We start from the raw sequence: 16,638 nt of genomic DNA, 5'->3' as shown, positions 1-16,638 counted from the left end.
GAGCACGGAAGGCCTCGAGAGCGCCAGCAGACACCGCGTACTCCCTCTCCAGGGACACCTGGCCGCGAACGTAGACGCGGAAGAGAGACAAACAATCGGGTGGGACTCCCCCCTCGATCACCCGCTGCCTGGACCTGTTAATGGCTGACTTGGCCAGGCCCAGGAGCAGGTTCACGAGGAGGTCCTCCTCCTTCCCAACCCCCTTCCGCACCGGGTGGAAGCATGTGTCGGCGAACGTTTTGGGTCCAGTGACCGCAATGTCATTAGTTTTAAGCTAATTATGGATAAGGATAGGTCTGGTCCTCGAGTTGAGATTCTAAATTAGAGAAAGGCCAATTTTGTGGAAATGAGAAAGGATCTAGGAAGAATGGATTGGGATAAGTTGTTTTCTGGCAAGGATGTGTTCAGTAAGTGGAAGGCATTCAAAGGTGAAATTTTGAGAGTGCAGAGTTTGCATGTTCCTGTCAGGATTAAAGGCAAAGTTTACATGCATAGGGAACCTTGGTTTTCAAGGGATATTAGCGATCTGGTTAAGAAGAAGAGGTGTATAGCAGGTATAGGCAACAAGGAGCAGATGAGGTACTTGTAGAGTATAGAAAATGTAAGAAAATACTAAAAAAGGAAATCAGGAAGGCAAAAAGTAGACATGAGGTTGCTTTGGCAGATAACGCGAAGGTAAACCCAAAGGGTTTCTACAAGTATATTAAGAATAAAAGGATAGTAAGGGACACAATTGGTCTCCTTGAAGATCAGAGTGGTCGTCTATATGTGGAGCCTCACGAGATGGGGGAGATTTTAAACAGTTTTTTTGCATCAGTATTTACTCAGGAAACTGGCATAGTGCATAAGGAATGAAGGGAATCAAGCAATAGTGTCGTGGAACATATAGAGATTAAAGAGGAGGAGGTGCTTGCTGCCTTACAGCGAATAAAGGTAGATAAATCCCCCAGGCCTGACATGATATTCCCTCGGACCTTGAGGGGGACTAGTGTAGAAATTGCAGGGGCCCTGGCAGAAATATTTAAAATGTCCTTAGCCACGGGTGAGGTGCCGGAGGATTGGATGGTAGCTCATGTTGTTCCATTGTTTAAAAAAGGCTCCAAAAGTAAGCCAGGTAATTACAGGCCAGTGAGCCTGATGTCAGTAGGAGGTAAATTATTGGAAGGTGTTCTGAGAGATCGGATATAAAATTATTTGGACAGCCAAGGGCTGATTAAGGATAGTCAGCATGCCTCTGTGCGTGGTAGGTCGTGTTTAACGAACCTGGTAGAGTTTTTTGAGGAGGTTACCAAGAAAGTAGATGAAGGAAAAACTGTGGATGTTGTCTACATGGACGTTATTAAGGCCTTTGACAAGGTCCCACATGGTAGGTTAGTTCAGAAGTTTCAGACACTTGGTATCCTTGGAGAGGTTGTAAACTGGATTTGAAATTGGCTGTGTGGGAGAAGACAGAGAATGGTAGTGGATGATTGCTTCTCAGATTGGAGGTCTGTGACTAGTGGTGTGCCTCAGGGATCTGTGCTGGGACCTTTATTGTTTGTTGTCCATATCAATGACTTGGATGATAATGTGGTGAATTGGATCAGCAAGTTTGATGATGACACTAAGATTGGAGGTGTTGTGGACAGCGAGGAAGGCTTTCAAAGCTTGCAGAGAGATCTGGACCAACTGGAAAAATGGGCCAGAAAATGGCAGATGGAATTTAATGCGGAAAAGTGTGAGGTGTTACATTTTGTAAGGTCAAACCAAGGTAGGACATACACAGTAAATGGTAGGGCACTGAGGAGTGCGGAGGAACTAAGGGATCTGGGAGTTCAGATACATAGTTCCCTGAAAGTGGCATCACAGGTAGACAAGGTTGTAAAGAAAGCTTTTGGCATACTGGCCTTCATAAATCAAAGTATTGAGTATAGGAGTTGGGATGTTATGGTGAGGTTGTATAGGACATTGGTGAGGCCAACTTTGGAGTATTGTGTGCAGTTGGTCGCCTAACTACAGGAAGGATATCAGTAAGATTGAGAGTGCAGAGAAGATTTACTAGGATGTTGCCGGGTCTTAAGGAGTTGAGTTACAGGGAAAGATTAAATAAGTTAGGACTTTATTCCTTGGAGCGTAGAAGAATGAGGGAAGATTTGATAGAAGTTTACAAAATTATGAGGGGTATAGACAGAGTAAATGCGAATAGGCTCTTTCCACTTAGATTAGGAGAGATAAACACAAGAGGACGTGGCTTTAGCGTGAAAGGGGAAAGGTTTAGGGGGAACATTAGGGGGAACTTCTTCACTCAGAGAGTGGTGAGAGTGTGGAACGAGCTACCATCTGACGTGGTAAATGTGGACTCACTCTTAAGTTTTAAGATTAAGTTGGATAGATACATGGATGGGAGAGGTCTGGAGGGTTATGGACTAGGTGCAGGTCAATGGGACTTGCGGAATAATATTTCGGTACAGACATTAGGGCAGAATGGCCTGTTTTCTGTGCTGTAGTGTTCTATGGTTCACTCTTTTGAACTCCAGTGGAAACAAGCCTAGCATGTCCAACCTAATCTCATAGAACAACTGGCTCATTCCAGGTATCAATCTAGTAAATCACCTCTGAACCACCTCCAGCACATTTACATCCTTCCTTCAGTAAGGAGACCAAAACTGCATACAATAGTTGAGATGTGGTCTCAGCAATGCCCTGTATAACTGAAGCATAACATCCTCACTTTTATCTTCAATTCCCCTCGTAATAAAGGATAACATTCCATTAGTCGTCTTGATTACATGCTGTAACTGCACATCAACTTCCTGTGACCCAAGCATGAGAGTACCCAGATGCACCTCAGAATTCTGCAGTCGTTCTCCATTTAAGTAACAATCTGCTTTTTTTATTCTTCCTGCCAGTGAACAACTTCACATTTTCCCACATTATACTCCATCTTCCAGATTTTTGCTCGCTCACTCAACCTATCTATCTATATCTGCCTGCAAACTTCTTATGTCGCCTTCACAACATACTTTCCTACCTATCTTTGTGTTGTCTGCAAATTTAGTTACCTTCACTCCTCTCATCTAAGTCATTGATATAAATTGTAAAAAGTTGAGGCCCCCAGCACAGGCAGTACTCCACAAGTCACATCCTGCCAATCTGACAGAACCATTTATGCATACTGTTTTCTGCTGGCCAGCCAATCTTCTATCCAGGTTAATATGTTACCTCCTACACCCGACCATCTGAGTGAAAAAGTTTTGCCTCATCTCTGTTTTAAATGGACGGACAACCCCTTATTTTTAAACAGTGACCTTGTCATGCTTGTCATCTTGCAGCCAGGTCTCCGTAATGGCTAACATGATATTTATTTACTTCAGTGTGTTTTTATTTTTTTTTATTCATTCATGGGGTGTGAACTTCGCTGCCTGGGCCAGCATTTATTGCCCATTCCTAGTTGCCCTTGAGAAGGTGTTGGTGGGCTGCCTTCTTGAACCCACAGTGCTGTTAGGAAGGGAGTTCTGGGATTTTGATTCAGTGACAGTGAAGGAATGGTGATATATTTCCAAGTCAGGATGGTGAGTGACTTGGAAGGGAACTTCCAGGTGGTGGTGTTCCCATCTATCTGCTGCCCTTCTCTTTCCAGATGGTAGTGATTGTGGATTTGGAAAGTGCTGTTGAAGGAGTTTGGTGAATTCTTGCAGTGCATTTTGTAGATGGTACACAATGCTGCTACTGTGTGACGTGGTGGAGGGAGTGAATGTTTGTTGATGTTATTGGCTAATCAAGTGCGCTGCTTTGCCATAGATGGATGTCAAGCTTCTTGAGTGTTGTGGGAGCTGCACTCATCCAGGTAAGTGGAGAGTATTCCATCATATTCCTGACTTGTGCCTTGTAAGTGGTGAACAAGCTTTGGGGAGCCAGGAGGTGAGTTACTTGTTGCAGGATTGCTAGCCTCTGACCTGCTCTTGCAGCCGCAGTATTTATATGGTTAGTACTGTTCAGTTTCTGGTCAATGGTAACCTCCCCCAGGATGTTGACAGTGGGGGATTCAGTGATGGTAATACCATTGAACATCAAGGGCAATGGTTGGATTCTCTCTTGTTGGAGATGGCCATTACCTGACATTTGTGTGGCATGAATGTTACTTGCCACTTGTCAGCCCAAATGTGGATATTGTCCAGGTCTTGCTGCAATTGAACATGGACTACTTCAGTATCTGAAGAGTTGCGAATGGTGCTGAACATTGTGCAATCATCAGCGAACATCCCCACTTCTGAGCTTATGGAAGGAAGGTCACTGATGAAGCACTGAAGTTGGTTGGGCTGAGGACACTACGCTGAGGAACTGCTGTAGTGAAGTCCTGGAGCTGAGGTGACTGACCTCTAGCAACCACAACCATCTTCCTTTGGGCTCGGGATGACACCAACCTGGGAAGAGTTTTCCCCCTGATTTTCATTGACTCCAGTTTTGCTAGGGCTTCTTGATGCCACACTCTGTCAAATGCTGCCTTGATGTCAAGGGCAGTCACTCTCACTTGACCTCGGGCGTTCAGCTCTTTTGTTCATGTTTGACAAGGCTGTCATGAGGTTAGGAGTTGAGTGGCCCTGGCGAAACCCAAACTGGGCATCAGTGAGCAAGTTATTGCTAAGCTAGTGCTGCTTGATAGCATTGTTGATGACCCCTTCCATTACTTCACTGGTGATGGAGAGTAGACTGAAGGGTTTGTAATTAACCAGGTTGGATTTGTCCTGCTTTTTGTGTACAGGACACAGCTGGGCAATTTTTCATGTAGCTTGGGTAGATGCCAGTGTTGTAGCCAAACTGGAACGCCTTGGCTCGGTGCGCGGCAAGTTCTGGAGCACAATATTCAGTGCTGTTGCTGAAATATTGTCACGGCCCATAGCCTTTGCAGCATCCAGTTCTTTCAGCTGTTTCTTGATATCACGTGGAGTGAATCAAATTGGCTGAAGACTGGCATCTGTGATACTGGGGACCTCTGGAGGAGGCTGAGATGGATCAGCCATTTGGCACTTCTGGCTGAAAATTGTGTCAAATGCTTCAGCTTTATCTTTTGCACTGATGTGCCGGACTCCCCCATCATTGAGGATGGGGATATTTGTGGAGCCTCCTTCAGTGAGTTGTTTACTTTATGAATGATATGTGCATTCAGATGTCAAGCCTGTAGCTTTTTGTTATCTTGGTGACATCTTGTCTTGATTTTTTGTGCGTTCTTAGGTTTTTTTCTCTCTGTTCCTTCCTGCCACACTCTGACCTTCATTTCCCATAGTACTATTTTCCTTTCTTAGCTTGCCTTTATTCTTTGATAAACCATATATTTCCACATTTGATCCCTTGCCCCCATGATATCATTTAAAACTATCTAGTTCCCCAGTTATGCGGCTCGCAAGAACACTGGTCACAGCCCAGTTCTGGTGTAGACCATCCCAATGGTACAGCCCCCACTTTACCTACTATCGGTGCGAATGCCCCACAATTTGGAACCCACTTCTCCCACACCAGTCCGAGCTATGGATTTATCTCTAATTTTATGTACCCTATGCCAATTTGCACGTGACTTGGGTAATAATCTAGAGATTATAACCATTGAGGTTCTACTTGTCCATTTTGTGTCTAGCTCCTCATACTCTCCACACAAGCCTCTTCTTTTCTATGTCGTTGGTACCCACGTGGACCGCAACAACTTGACCCTCCCCCCTCCCACTAAAAGTTCGTCTCCAAACTTGAGCAGTTCTCCTGAACCCCAGTACTGGGCAGGCATCACAGCTGTTTGGCTTCTTGCACTTCGCTACAGAGAAGTGTCAATCCCCCTCACTATACTGTCCCCTACTGGCCTACATTCCTTTTTGCTCCCCCCCCACTATCCGGATGGCTTCCTGTACCACGGTGCAATGGTCAGTTTACTCATCCACCCTGCAGCCCCTGCTGTCATCCAAACAAGCTGAGAGAACCTCAGACCTATTGGACAATTGCAGAGGCTTGCATTCCTGCCCTTTTGAGCCCCCTTAACTGTCTCACTTGCAGTCACACCTTCCTGTCCCTGACCACTGATGAATTCAGAAGACCCTATCCTCTGGTGTGACTGCCTCCTGGTACAAAGCATTCAGGAAACTTTCCCCCACCTTGATGTGTTGCAGCTTCTGCAGCTCAGCTTCCTGCTCAATGATTCTGAGCTAAAGTTCCTCAAGCTGCAAACACTAACGTGTTTGCCCTGGATCATAACGTTATCAGGGAGATCCCTGGACGTACTGCAGCCTTGACACATCGTGTGTCCTGCCATCCTTAATGTGTTTGAAATCATTACTTAATTATATAAAACACTTATTTATGTTGCTTTGTTGTATATTTTATTTACTTTGCCATCTTCGGGATAGAATAGAACTTACCCGCTTCCCAGATACTTACCAAACAGCTCCTTTCCCTGTGGTAGAGCAAGATCTAATTTCTACCAGGTGAGAAGTATAGAAAGAGAAAGAAAGCAAATGGTCCCCCCCCACACCCCCATCCACCGACTCTTCCTCTCACCAAACTCCAAGACTGCACTCAGTTACCTCAGTTACACTCCATTGCCTCTTATTTCCTTTCTTACCACCTTCTGAACTTTGTCTCTTCAGCCTGATTTTCAGGTGTCCTTTCTCTGCTTCATCTTATTCTCTATCCCTTTCAACATCAAGGATTCTCTGGCTTTGACTTATTTTATCCTTTTGTGGGAATGTATTGGCTGAATACATTTGACTGTTGGATGTGTGATCTTAAGCTATCCTATCCACCTGTTCAGGTGGGCATACACTATTTCATTTCCCTGTAGGAAGTGCGGCAGTGAATTTTTATGATGTCTTGGCCATGGTTCATCCCTCAGTCAAAAAACATTAGCTGGAGCAGACTGGGGTGAGATGTCAGGTTGCGTTTGTGCTTCCAGTATTCATGATGCTTGCCATGAATTTCCCTGGCTATGGCCTGTCTTCTATTTCAGTAAGAATGTTTCTGTGAAATGGAAGCATAAAATAAATTTTTAAAAATGCAGTTTTGCACGTAATACAGTTTGTGCAATAGGCGTACTATACTTGATGAGAACAGGTTGTACAGCTCAAAGAACACTAATGTGGCCTTCTTAACCTCGTTATTATTCTGTCAGTAAGAGACACAATTTGATAAATGTTCCAGTTATTATTGTACTAAGTAGTAATGCTAATATTTTAAAAGATTTTGTTGAGTGGCACAATTATATGAAGGCTGTTTAATAATTTGATGATGACTTGAGACTGCATGGAGTGCATAATGAACAACTGAGGTTTTAAAACAAAAACAAAAACAGAATTACCTGGAAAAACTCAGCAGGTCTGGCAGCATCTGCGGAGAAGAAAAGAGTTGACGTTTCGAGTCCTCATGACCCTTCGACAGAACTTGAGTTCGAGTCCAAGGAAAACTGAGGTTTTAATATGGCAGCATCATAGCCAATATGTTCTGTTTTAAGGATTCCTGTAGTTTTGACTGGTTTGAAAAGCTGTGTTTAAAATGAGTGCATTAACAGGTTAAGCTAATGACACAGCTGAGCAGTACAGCAGAAATGTTGCAGATTTGCCCCTAGCCTCAGCTGGGGTGATGTTTGCAGGTAATGGCCAGTTTCTGCATTAGAGGAGAAAAAATTGACTGGAGTTCCCACTCCTAATTGCAACCCAGTAAACGTGCTCTAGTTGCAGGTTTATGGATGATGGCAGTATCTTGTTTGACTTGGTGCCTTTCACAGTCACAGAGATGCTGATATTGTTTCTTGTGGGCCATTCTTCCTTGTGTGGCTTTGAGCTGCAAGGTGCGCACAGGCAAGGAATTTTACTGCAATAAAAACAGAAAATCCTCAATACTCAGGGAGCATCTGTGGATACAAATCGTTATTGTTTCAGATAGATGACGACCCTTCATCAGATCAGTGAGAACAGTGGTTTGAGAATTAAGTGAGAAAATCAGGTTGCGAAGCTTTGATGAAGGGTCATCAACCTGAAACACTCACTTGTTTCTCTACACAAATGCTACCTGACCTGAGTATTTCAGCATTTTGTGTTTTTATTTCAGATTTCCAGCATCTACAGTTTTTTACTTTTCTATTAGATTGATGGAATTTTGTTTGTTTGTTCTCTGAATAGTAATGATGCTGGCAAGGTTACATGTATTGCCATTACTAGTTATTCAGAGATGCTGGCTAGCCTCCTTGTAAAACAGCTACAGGCCTTGTGCTGATTCTGCTCTGAGTGGTACTTACAATTGGGTTGTTTGCTAGGCTACTTCAGAGGGCATTGAATCGCAGGCAGTGTCAGACTGGATTCCTGTAGGCAGGACCAGGTGGGCGACGGACTCCATTCTTTGAAGAACATCTGTGAACCAGTTGGGACTTGACCATAATTCAGGAGCTTTCATGGTGATTCTCTTCAACAGATTACAAGTTAACAATTTTATTGAAATAGTTTCACAGCTTGCCATAGTGAGATTTGAACCATTTTAGTTGAGTTCTTTGAAGCAACGGAGAGGTTTGAAGAGGTTCTTGTGGTTGAAGATGAGTACCTGGCAGGCTTTTAATAAACTAACAACTAATAAACTTGTGAGCAGAATTGGAACACTTGGGATTGAAGCAATAATACAAAATTGTTGAATAACACAGCAGGGATTAATGGTGATTGCTTGTTGGGGGAAATGTTCAGTGGAAGGTAGTGGAAGCAGTTTGAATTGTTGCTTTGAAAAGAGAATGACATAAGTACACGAGGGGAAAACATTGACAGGACAATGAAAATAAGCAGGGAGGTGGGGTTGTGCGTAACAGGGACTTGGTGAATAGATCTACCAAACAAAAATGGATAGGAGCTGCTATGGACCATTTGGCCCTTGAGTCTACTTCACCATTCAACAACAACATTAGTGACTATCTACCTCAACTGCACCTTCCTGCACTATCCCTATATCCTTGAATTTCATTAGCTCCCAAGAACCTGTCAACCTCTGTCTTGAGTATATTTGATGACTGACCATCCACAGCTCTCTGGGATAGAGAATTTTAAAGATTCACAATGGTATTTGTGAAGAAATTTCTCCTCTTAGTCCTATACTGCTAACCCCTTATTCTGAGATTGGGTCCCTATGTTCTAAATTCCCCAGACAGTGGTAACAGCCTCTGAGTGTTAACCCTGGCAATCCCTTTTTGAATTTTATATGCAGTTAGATCATCTCATTCTTCATTTCAGGGAACACTGACCTACTCAATCTCTCCTCATAGCATGTTCCCCTCGCCCCAGGAACTAGTCTTGTGAACCTTAGTTGCACTAAAGGGATAGCAACAATGTTCTTCCTTTGGTAAAGAGACCGAAATTGCAGACTGTACTTCAGGTGTACATGACCAATGTTGTGTATAATTGTGATAAGACTTGTTTCCTCAGATACTCCAACCCTTTTGTAGCAAAAGCTAACATATCATTTGCCTTCCTAATTGCTTGCTGTACCTGCATGTTAACTTTGATTCATACAAGTTATTAGCACACACTTAGGAAAGCAAATGTAATGTGGCCTTGATTGCAAGACGGATGGAGTATTTAAGTCAGGTAGTATTGCTCCAACTGTGCAGGATACTGGTGAGACTACACCTTGGACACTGTAGTGTTTTGGTTCCCTTAAGAGGGAGATGTATTTCCTGGGAGACAATTGGGGGAAGATTCACTGGGTTGATTTCTCTTGAAGGGGTTGTTGTCTGAAGAAAGATTTCGGTCTATATTCATTGAGGTTTAGAAGAATGAGAGGTGATCTTATTGAAAAGTATGGATTCTGGAGGGGCTTGAAAGGGTAGATGTGGAGATGTTGTTTCTCCTTGTGGGGGAATCGAGAACTAGAGGCCCACAGTTTCAGAATAAGCGGTTAGCCATTTAGGACTGAGATGAGGAGGAATTTATTTTCTAAGCGTCTTGAAATTTTCTTCCCAGAGAGCAATGGAAGCTGGGTCTTTGAATATATTCAAGGCTGAATTAGGCAGATTTTTGATTGACAAGGGATTCAAGGGTTATGGAAAACAGGCAGAAAAGTGGAGTTAGGCCACAATTGGATCAGTCATGATCTGATTAAATGGTGAGCAGACTTGGGGGGCTGAATGACGTACTCTTGTACATAAGACCTTAGAAAATAGGAGCAAGGACACCCAGGTCCATCTGAATGCAAACATTTCCCAGTCTCTCACCATTCAAAAAAAAATTTACCTTCTTGTTTTCCCCACTTTTCCTACCAAAATGGATAACTTCATACTTTGCCACATTGTATTCCATCTGCCATGTTCTTGCCCACTCACCCAATCAATCTGTCTGTATCCTTCTGCAGCTTTTTTGCCTCCTCACCACTCAGTTTGCATCATAAGCAAACTTGAACATGTTACACTTGGCCCCCTCATTGAAGTCATCAGTACAGATTGTAAATAGCTGAGATCCAAGCACTGATTCTTTGGCCCCCACAAGTTGCAACTTGCTAATTCGAAAAATGTCCTGTTTATTCCCATTATATTTTGTGAGTTAAATGATCCTCACTCCTCACTAAATATCACCCCAATCCCACTTGTCCTAATTTTGTGTAACAACGTCTTGTGTGGCACCTTATCGAATACTTGTTGAAAATCTACATATATCCTCTTGTTCTCCCTTACCTATCTTACTCAGTACATCCTTAACAGATTTGGCAAACACCCATTACCCTTTTGTAAGGCCTGTTGACTCTGCTTAGCAATCAAATTGTTGTCTTATAATGCCATGTTACCATGTCTTCAATAATATATTCTAGTATTTTGTTTTCTCCTGATGGAAAGTCAGCTGTCACATAGTTCCCCATTTTCTCTCTCCTTCCTTCCTTCCTCCCTTTCTACCTTCCAATCTTTGGGAACTTTGTAGAATCTAAGGAATTCTGGAAAATCTAAATCAATGCATCCACTATATCTGTAGCTACCTCATTTCAAACCCAGGATGGAGTTCATTAGGGTCTGGGCATTTGTTACCACTTAGTCCTACCAGAGATGGTGTAAACATGATGTGCTGAATGACCACTTTACGCTGGATCGTTTAATGTTGTTTGCAAAGGAAGGGGAAAAATTAGCATAAGCTAATATGTTCATTCATTGCTCAGTTGGTATTCTTTCATGAGCAGTGATGCATTCTTGGGTTGGGGATGGTGGGTCGTGAAGAGGTTGCTTGATGTGCAAGTAATCCAGTGGGCAAGAATCAGCTTATGGCTTTGACATGGGACAAATGAGTTTTATTAGTCTGAGTTCTGTAGACGGCTGTTTCCATGTCATCTGGTCATTAAAATGTAGAAGAGTTTGCACATTGCTATCTTGATATTTAACTATTTTACCCATCTACAGGTGACCAATAGGCTTCAGCTTTTGTTATTGGCCACATGAATAGCAGAATCTGGCCATGTCCTGAGCTTTCAAAAATGCTTTAATTAACTGCAAGTATAATATGTAAATACTACAGACTTTTTTGAAGTATAACTAAGTTTACTCTTTTTCTTTGTAGGCTCTGGAAATGTACAAAGATGACTGGAATAAAGTATCTGAGCATGTCGGGAGCCGCACTCAGGATGAGTGCATATTGAACTTTCTGCGACTGCCCATTGAGGACCCTTACTTGGAAGACACTGACTCCTCCCTTGGCCCCCTGGCCTTCCAGCCTGTTCCTTTCAGCCAATCTGGGAATCCTGTTATGAGCACTGTGGCGTTCCTGGCCTCTGTTGTGGATCCCCGAGTGGCTGCAGCTGCTGCCAAAGCTGCTTTGGGTATGGAATGTTTAGATATGGTCTCTGCAATCAGTGTTATCTTGATGTGAACAAACCCTGCTCAAAAATGAGACTTTGTAAGAAAGTAAAACTGAAAGCAAGTTGAAGACAAAACTATTTAGCTTGGTTTCAGATGATTCAATGAAAAAGATTGGTCCACAAAGTGAGCTGTATCCTGGAACATTTCAGATTTTTTGTCCCCAGTACTTGACCTCAAAGTGAATTGCACCTAATCATGGTCAATAGTGCAATTTCATAATGTCCAAATTTACTTTCTGCCTATTGAAACTTATGCCCCCATCTTCCTTCAGGGAGTTTATCTTTGATTACCCTTTCTTTGCACTGTTTGCTATCTTGTCCTCCCCTCTGGCTGATTTCATTTAGTTCACTTCTTCTATAATCTTGCTTCAGGCCTTCAACTTGCTTAAAAAATCTTGTGTAGCTTGTGCTTGCTGATAATATTCCAGCTGAAATGGAGAGTAAGTCATCTAGAAAATACCTGTGTTTGTTATTTTTGAGATACATTGAGCTTGTGTTCCGCCTTCTGTAAGTGTTCAAGTTACTGATGGACAGTAAAATCTGCATTTTGGGGTTTTACTGGGTTGACGTTTGAGTGAGAAACTTTTTCTTGGGATATGAACTGACTGGCCAGCTAATACAATCCTAACAAATGATCTTTATTGGCTCGGCCCTGGCATCTTTCACATTTTGGCCTATTTTAGGAGTCACATTTCAAACTGCAGTTAATAAAGGTTGTTTTCAGAGAATAATGAGGTTGGGATGAAATTTAGCATGATTAGATTGACAGGCTGACATTTAATAGGAGAGTGCTGATCTTTATGTCTGTGATTTCTGCTGTTACCTGGTACTGTTTTTGATTTGAAAAGCAAGGAAAACTTGCATTTATGTAGCTCTTTCCAAACCTCCAGATGTTCATCAGTGTTCTTCCATTTGGAGCATCACTTAGAGCAAGCACTGAGGGTGGCAACAGCACAGAATGTTCTCTGGCTGGCTAACTATAATATCCATCGCCACAGAGGCTCAATAGCACCACCATTGACTGAGCTGACTAGGTTCTGAAGGACATAGCAGCTAGATTGGGCCTGCAGCAACTTCTGAGGAAACTAATGAGAAAAAACTGAAACAAAAACAAAAATACATGGAAAAACTCAGGTCTGGCAGCATCTGTGGAGAGGAGCACAGTTAACGTTTTGAGTTCGAATGACCCTTCAACAGAACTAAGTAAAAATAGAAGAGAGGTGAAAAAAACGACTTGATCTCATCCTCTCTAACTACTAGCTGCAGATACTCATGCCGATATTGCTTTGAGTGACCGTTGCACAGTCCTTATGGAGACAAAGTTCTGTGTTCACTTTGAGGATACCTCCATTGTGTTGTGTTGCATTGCCACCATGCTAAATTGGATTGATTTAGAACAGTTTTAGCAACCGAAACTGGGCATCCATGAGGTCCATCAGCAGAAATGTCTTCAACACAATATGAAACCTCATGGCATGGCATATCCCTCACTCTACCATTACCATCAAGCCAGGGGATCAACTCTGGTTCAATGAAGAGTGCAGGAGGGCATGCTAGGAGCAGCACCAGGCATACCTAAAGGTGAGGTGTTGACCTTGTGAAGCTACAACATAGGACTGCTTACTTGCACACCCAGCACTGAAACCAACATCTGATAGAGCTAAGTGACCCCAAAGCCAATGGATCAGATCAGAGCTCTGCCGTCCTGCCACATCCAGTTGTGAATTGTGGTGAACAATTAAACAAGTAACTGGAGGAGGAAGCTCCACCAATAACCCCATCCTCAGTGATGGCAGAGTCAAGCACGTCAGTGCAAGAGACAACGCTGAAGCATTTGCAACCATCTTCAGCCAGAAGTGCTGAGAGGATGATCCATCTCAGACTTCTCCTGAGGTCCCCAGCATCATAGATACCAATCTTCAGCAAATTCTGTTCAATCCACATGATATCAAGAAACAGCTGAAGGCACTGGATACTGCAAAAGCTATGGAATCTGAGAAATAGTACAGAAGACTTGTGCTCCAGAACTAGCAAACCTGTAACCAAGCTATTCCAATACAGCTACAATACTGGCTTCTATCCGAAGATGTGGAAAATTGCACAGGTATGTCCTATTCACAAAAAGCAAGAGAAATCTAATCCACCTAATTACCATCCTATCACTTCACTCTATTTCAACAGCCACGTGATGGAAGGTGTCGTCGATAGTGCAATGAAGTGCCAGTTGCACAGCAATAACCTCAGTTTGGGTTCCACCAGGGCCACTTGCCTCCAGTTGTCATTAGTGTTGGTCCAAACATGGACAAAAGAGTTGCCCTCTAGAGGTGAGCTGAAAGTGACTGTTCATGACACCAATGCTATATTTGACTAACTGCATCAAGGAGCCGTAGCAAAATTGAAGTCAGTGGAAAACACACAAAACTCTCCACTGGTTGGAGTCACATCTCGCACAAAGGAAGATGATGATTGTGATTGTTGGAGGACAGTCATCTCAGTCCCAGCACTTCACAGCGGGTGTTCCTCAGTATTATCTCAGCCCAACCACCTTCAGCTGCTTCACCAATGACCTTCCTTCCAACATGAGGTCAGAAGTGGGATGTTTGCTGATGATTGCACCATATGTCTTTTGGCCATCTGCAGTAAGACCTGGACGACATTCAGGATTGGGCCATTAAGTGCCATGTAACATTAATGCCATAGAAGTGCCAGGCAATAACTATGTCTGACAAGAGAACCTAGCCATCTCCCCATGACATTCAACACCTGGAAACAACATTAATTAACTTGTCTCCTGACTCCCCAAATCCTGCTCACCAGCTGAGAGGCACAAGTTACGGGTGTGATGGAATACTGCCCACTTAGTTGGGTGAGTCTGGCTCCAACGACACACAACCACAGTATCATCCAGGACAAAACAGCCTGCTTGATCAGCACCTCATCTGCCACCTTAAATGTTCATTTCCTCCACAGTGGTCAAGTGTACCATATACAAGATAAATTGCAGCAACTTGCCAAGGCTCCTTTGACAGCACCTTCCAAACCCATGATGAGGTCAGGGCAGTGGACACATGGGAACATCAACCGAAAGGTCCTCTCAAAGTAGCACACCATCCTGACTTGGGACAATATTGTCATTCTTTCACCATTGGTGGGCCAAATTCCTGGAATACCTGCTGAAATGTAGTGTTCAAGAAGGTGGCTCACCTACATCTTGAAGGCAATTGGGGATGAGCAGTAAATGCTGCACTTGTCAGTGATCTCTCACCCATGAATGAGTATAAATGAAAAATACATTTTCTTTATCAACATCTTTTTGGTCACCTCTCCTTCATGCTCATTATCAATCACTTCTTGGTTGCATAAACATTGCTGTACAATTATTTTATTCTTGTCTTTGCCTTATGCTGAATTTAGGATAAGGCCTAGGATGGTGATGGACATCAACTGCTCTCAAGCACCATGTAGGGCTCCCTCAGACCCCAATGGGAGGGACAAATGCTGGATAAAAGTGATCTGTTTTTTTCTGCATGCATTGGTGTGGGAGACGAAGGATGGGGGACATGTTGTTTTGTCACCAGGGTACATATGTGCATTTACTGAGCCAGAATTATTGAATTTGGTTGATGGGTCTTTAAAATATTAATGAGACAACAGAGAATAGTCCTTGTCTGACTCTGTTAGAGATTTACTGTTCAATGAGCTGTCGACCTTCGCTCTGCCATGCATGATTATGACAGATTAATGTGATGCTTGTTTTTCCTGTAACAATGAAATTGATTAAATGGAATCATTCGCCTGACTGTTTTGTCTCCCTTTCCTTTGGGAGGGTGTATGTTTGTTGAAATTTTGAGGTGTTCAGTGTCATAGAATATGATACCAGTACAAGTGTGGTGACCTGTGTTTACTACTGAAGCTAGCAGGAAAGGGGACAGACAACTTATTTCACCTGTATGATTGCGATTTGTGAGAGTTGGGAGTAATTGGAATGGGCAAATCAGTGGGAGAGTTGCAGATTGCTTGTAGTGTCATGAGTGATTTTAGCTGCATGCTCCAGCCCATAAGATCTAGTTGGATCACCTTTCTACAGTTGGAATCCTTAGCATGGTCTCTTTAAACAACTTTGCCTTGCCGCCATCTGGCATCAGGATTGCCTTAAGAACCTGCCTTTTCAACCAAACTTGCGAATCCTCCCATTAAGCTTTGTCTTTCTTCACTCAGCAGAGTACTCTGCCTCTCTTGAACTGCTTTGAGACATTTGTGAGAGGGATGCCATATGAAAACAGATTAGCTTTTCTCTGATAATACCATCTCCAGTATTTGAACTTGTATACAAGGGATGGTTCTGTTGAGGAAAAACAATGAAAACACTGGCAAAATTCCATAGGAATAGTAGTATGCTATTCAGCCCTTTTAGTTTGCTTTGCTATTCAATCTGTTCATGGCTAAATGTTACCTCAACCCCATTTTATACGCCCTCTTCCATATCTATAGGGAGATGGTGGCGGAGTGGTGATGTCATTTTACTGGTAATTGAGATCAAGGTGAATTCTCTGGGGATATTGGTTCAAATCCCACCACAGCAGCAGGTGGAATTTAAATTCAATTAATAAAAAGATTCTGGAATTGAAAGCTAGCCTCAGTGGTTGACTGTTTAAACTGCTCTCTGATATGGCCTCGCAAGCCACTCAGTTCAATGGCAATTAGCAACTGGCAACAAATGTTTGCCTTGCCAGTGCCATCCACATCCTATGAAAGAGTAAAAAATAATCTATTGATATAATATCTTTTTCTCATAACGAGTGGCTTAAGAGC

At 42.9% G+C, this 16,638-nt stretch overlaps 1 protein-coding gene across 4 annotated transcripts in view; it reads left to right on the top strand.

The window, feature by feature from the left end:
• The window catches only part of smarcc1a (SWI/SNF related, matrix associated, actin dependent regulator of chromatin, subfamily c, member 1a), a 223,774-nt gene that overhangs the window by 97,484 nt on the left and 109,652 nt on the right, over positions 1-16,638 (top strand). For all 4 annotated transcript variants that reach the window (XM_041189167.1, XM_041189168.1, XM_041189166.1 and 1 more), the window contains one exon: positions 11,529-11,787. In XM_041189167.1, the coding sequence (XP_041045101.1) occupies positions 11,529-11,787 (259 nt within the window). The remainder of the gene's footprint in view (positions 1-11,528; positions 11,788-16,638) is intronic.

This window comes from Carcharodon carcharias, chromosome 6, assembly GCF_017639515.1.
Source record: "Carcharodon carcharias isolate sCarCar2 chromosome 6, sCarCar2.pri, whole genome shotgun sequence".
In the NCBI taxonomy this organism is placed as follows: Eukaryota; Metazoa; Chordata; class Chondrichthyes; order Lamniformes; family Lamnidae; genus Carcharodon; species Carcharodon carcharias.
The sequence above is the reverse complement of the archived record's forward strand: the minus strand, read 5'-3'. Positions and strand labels throughout refer to the sequence as shown.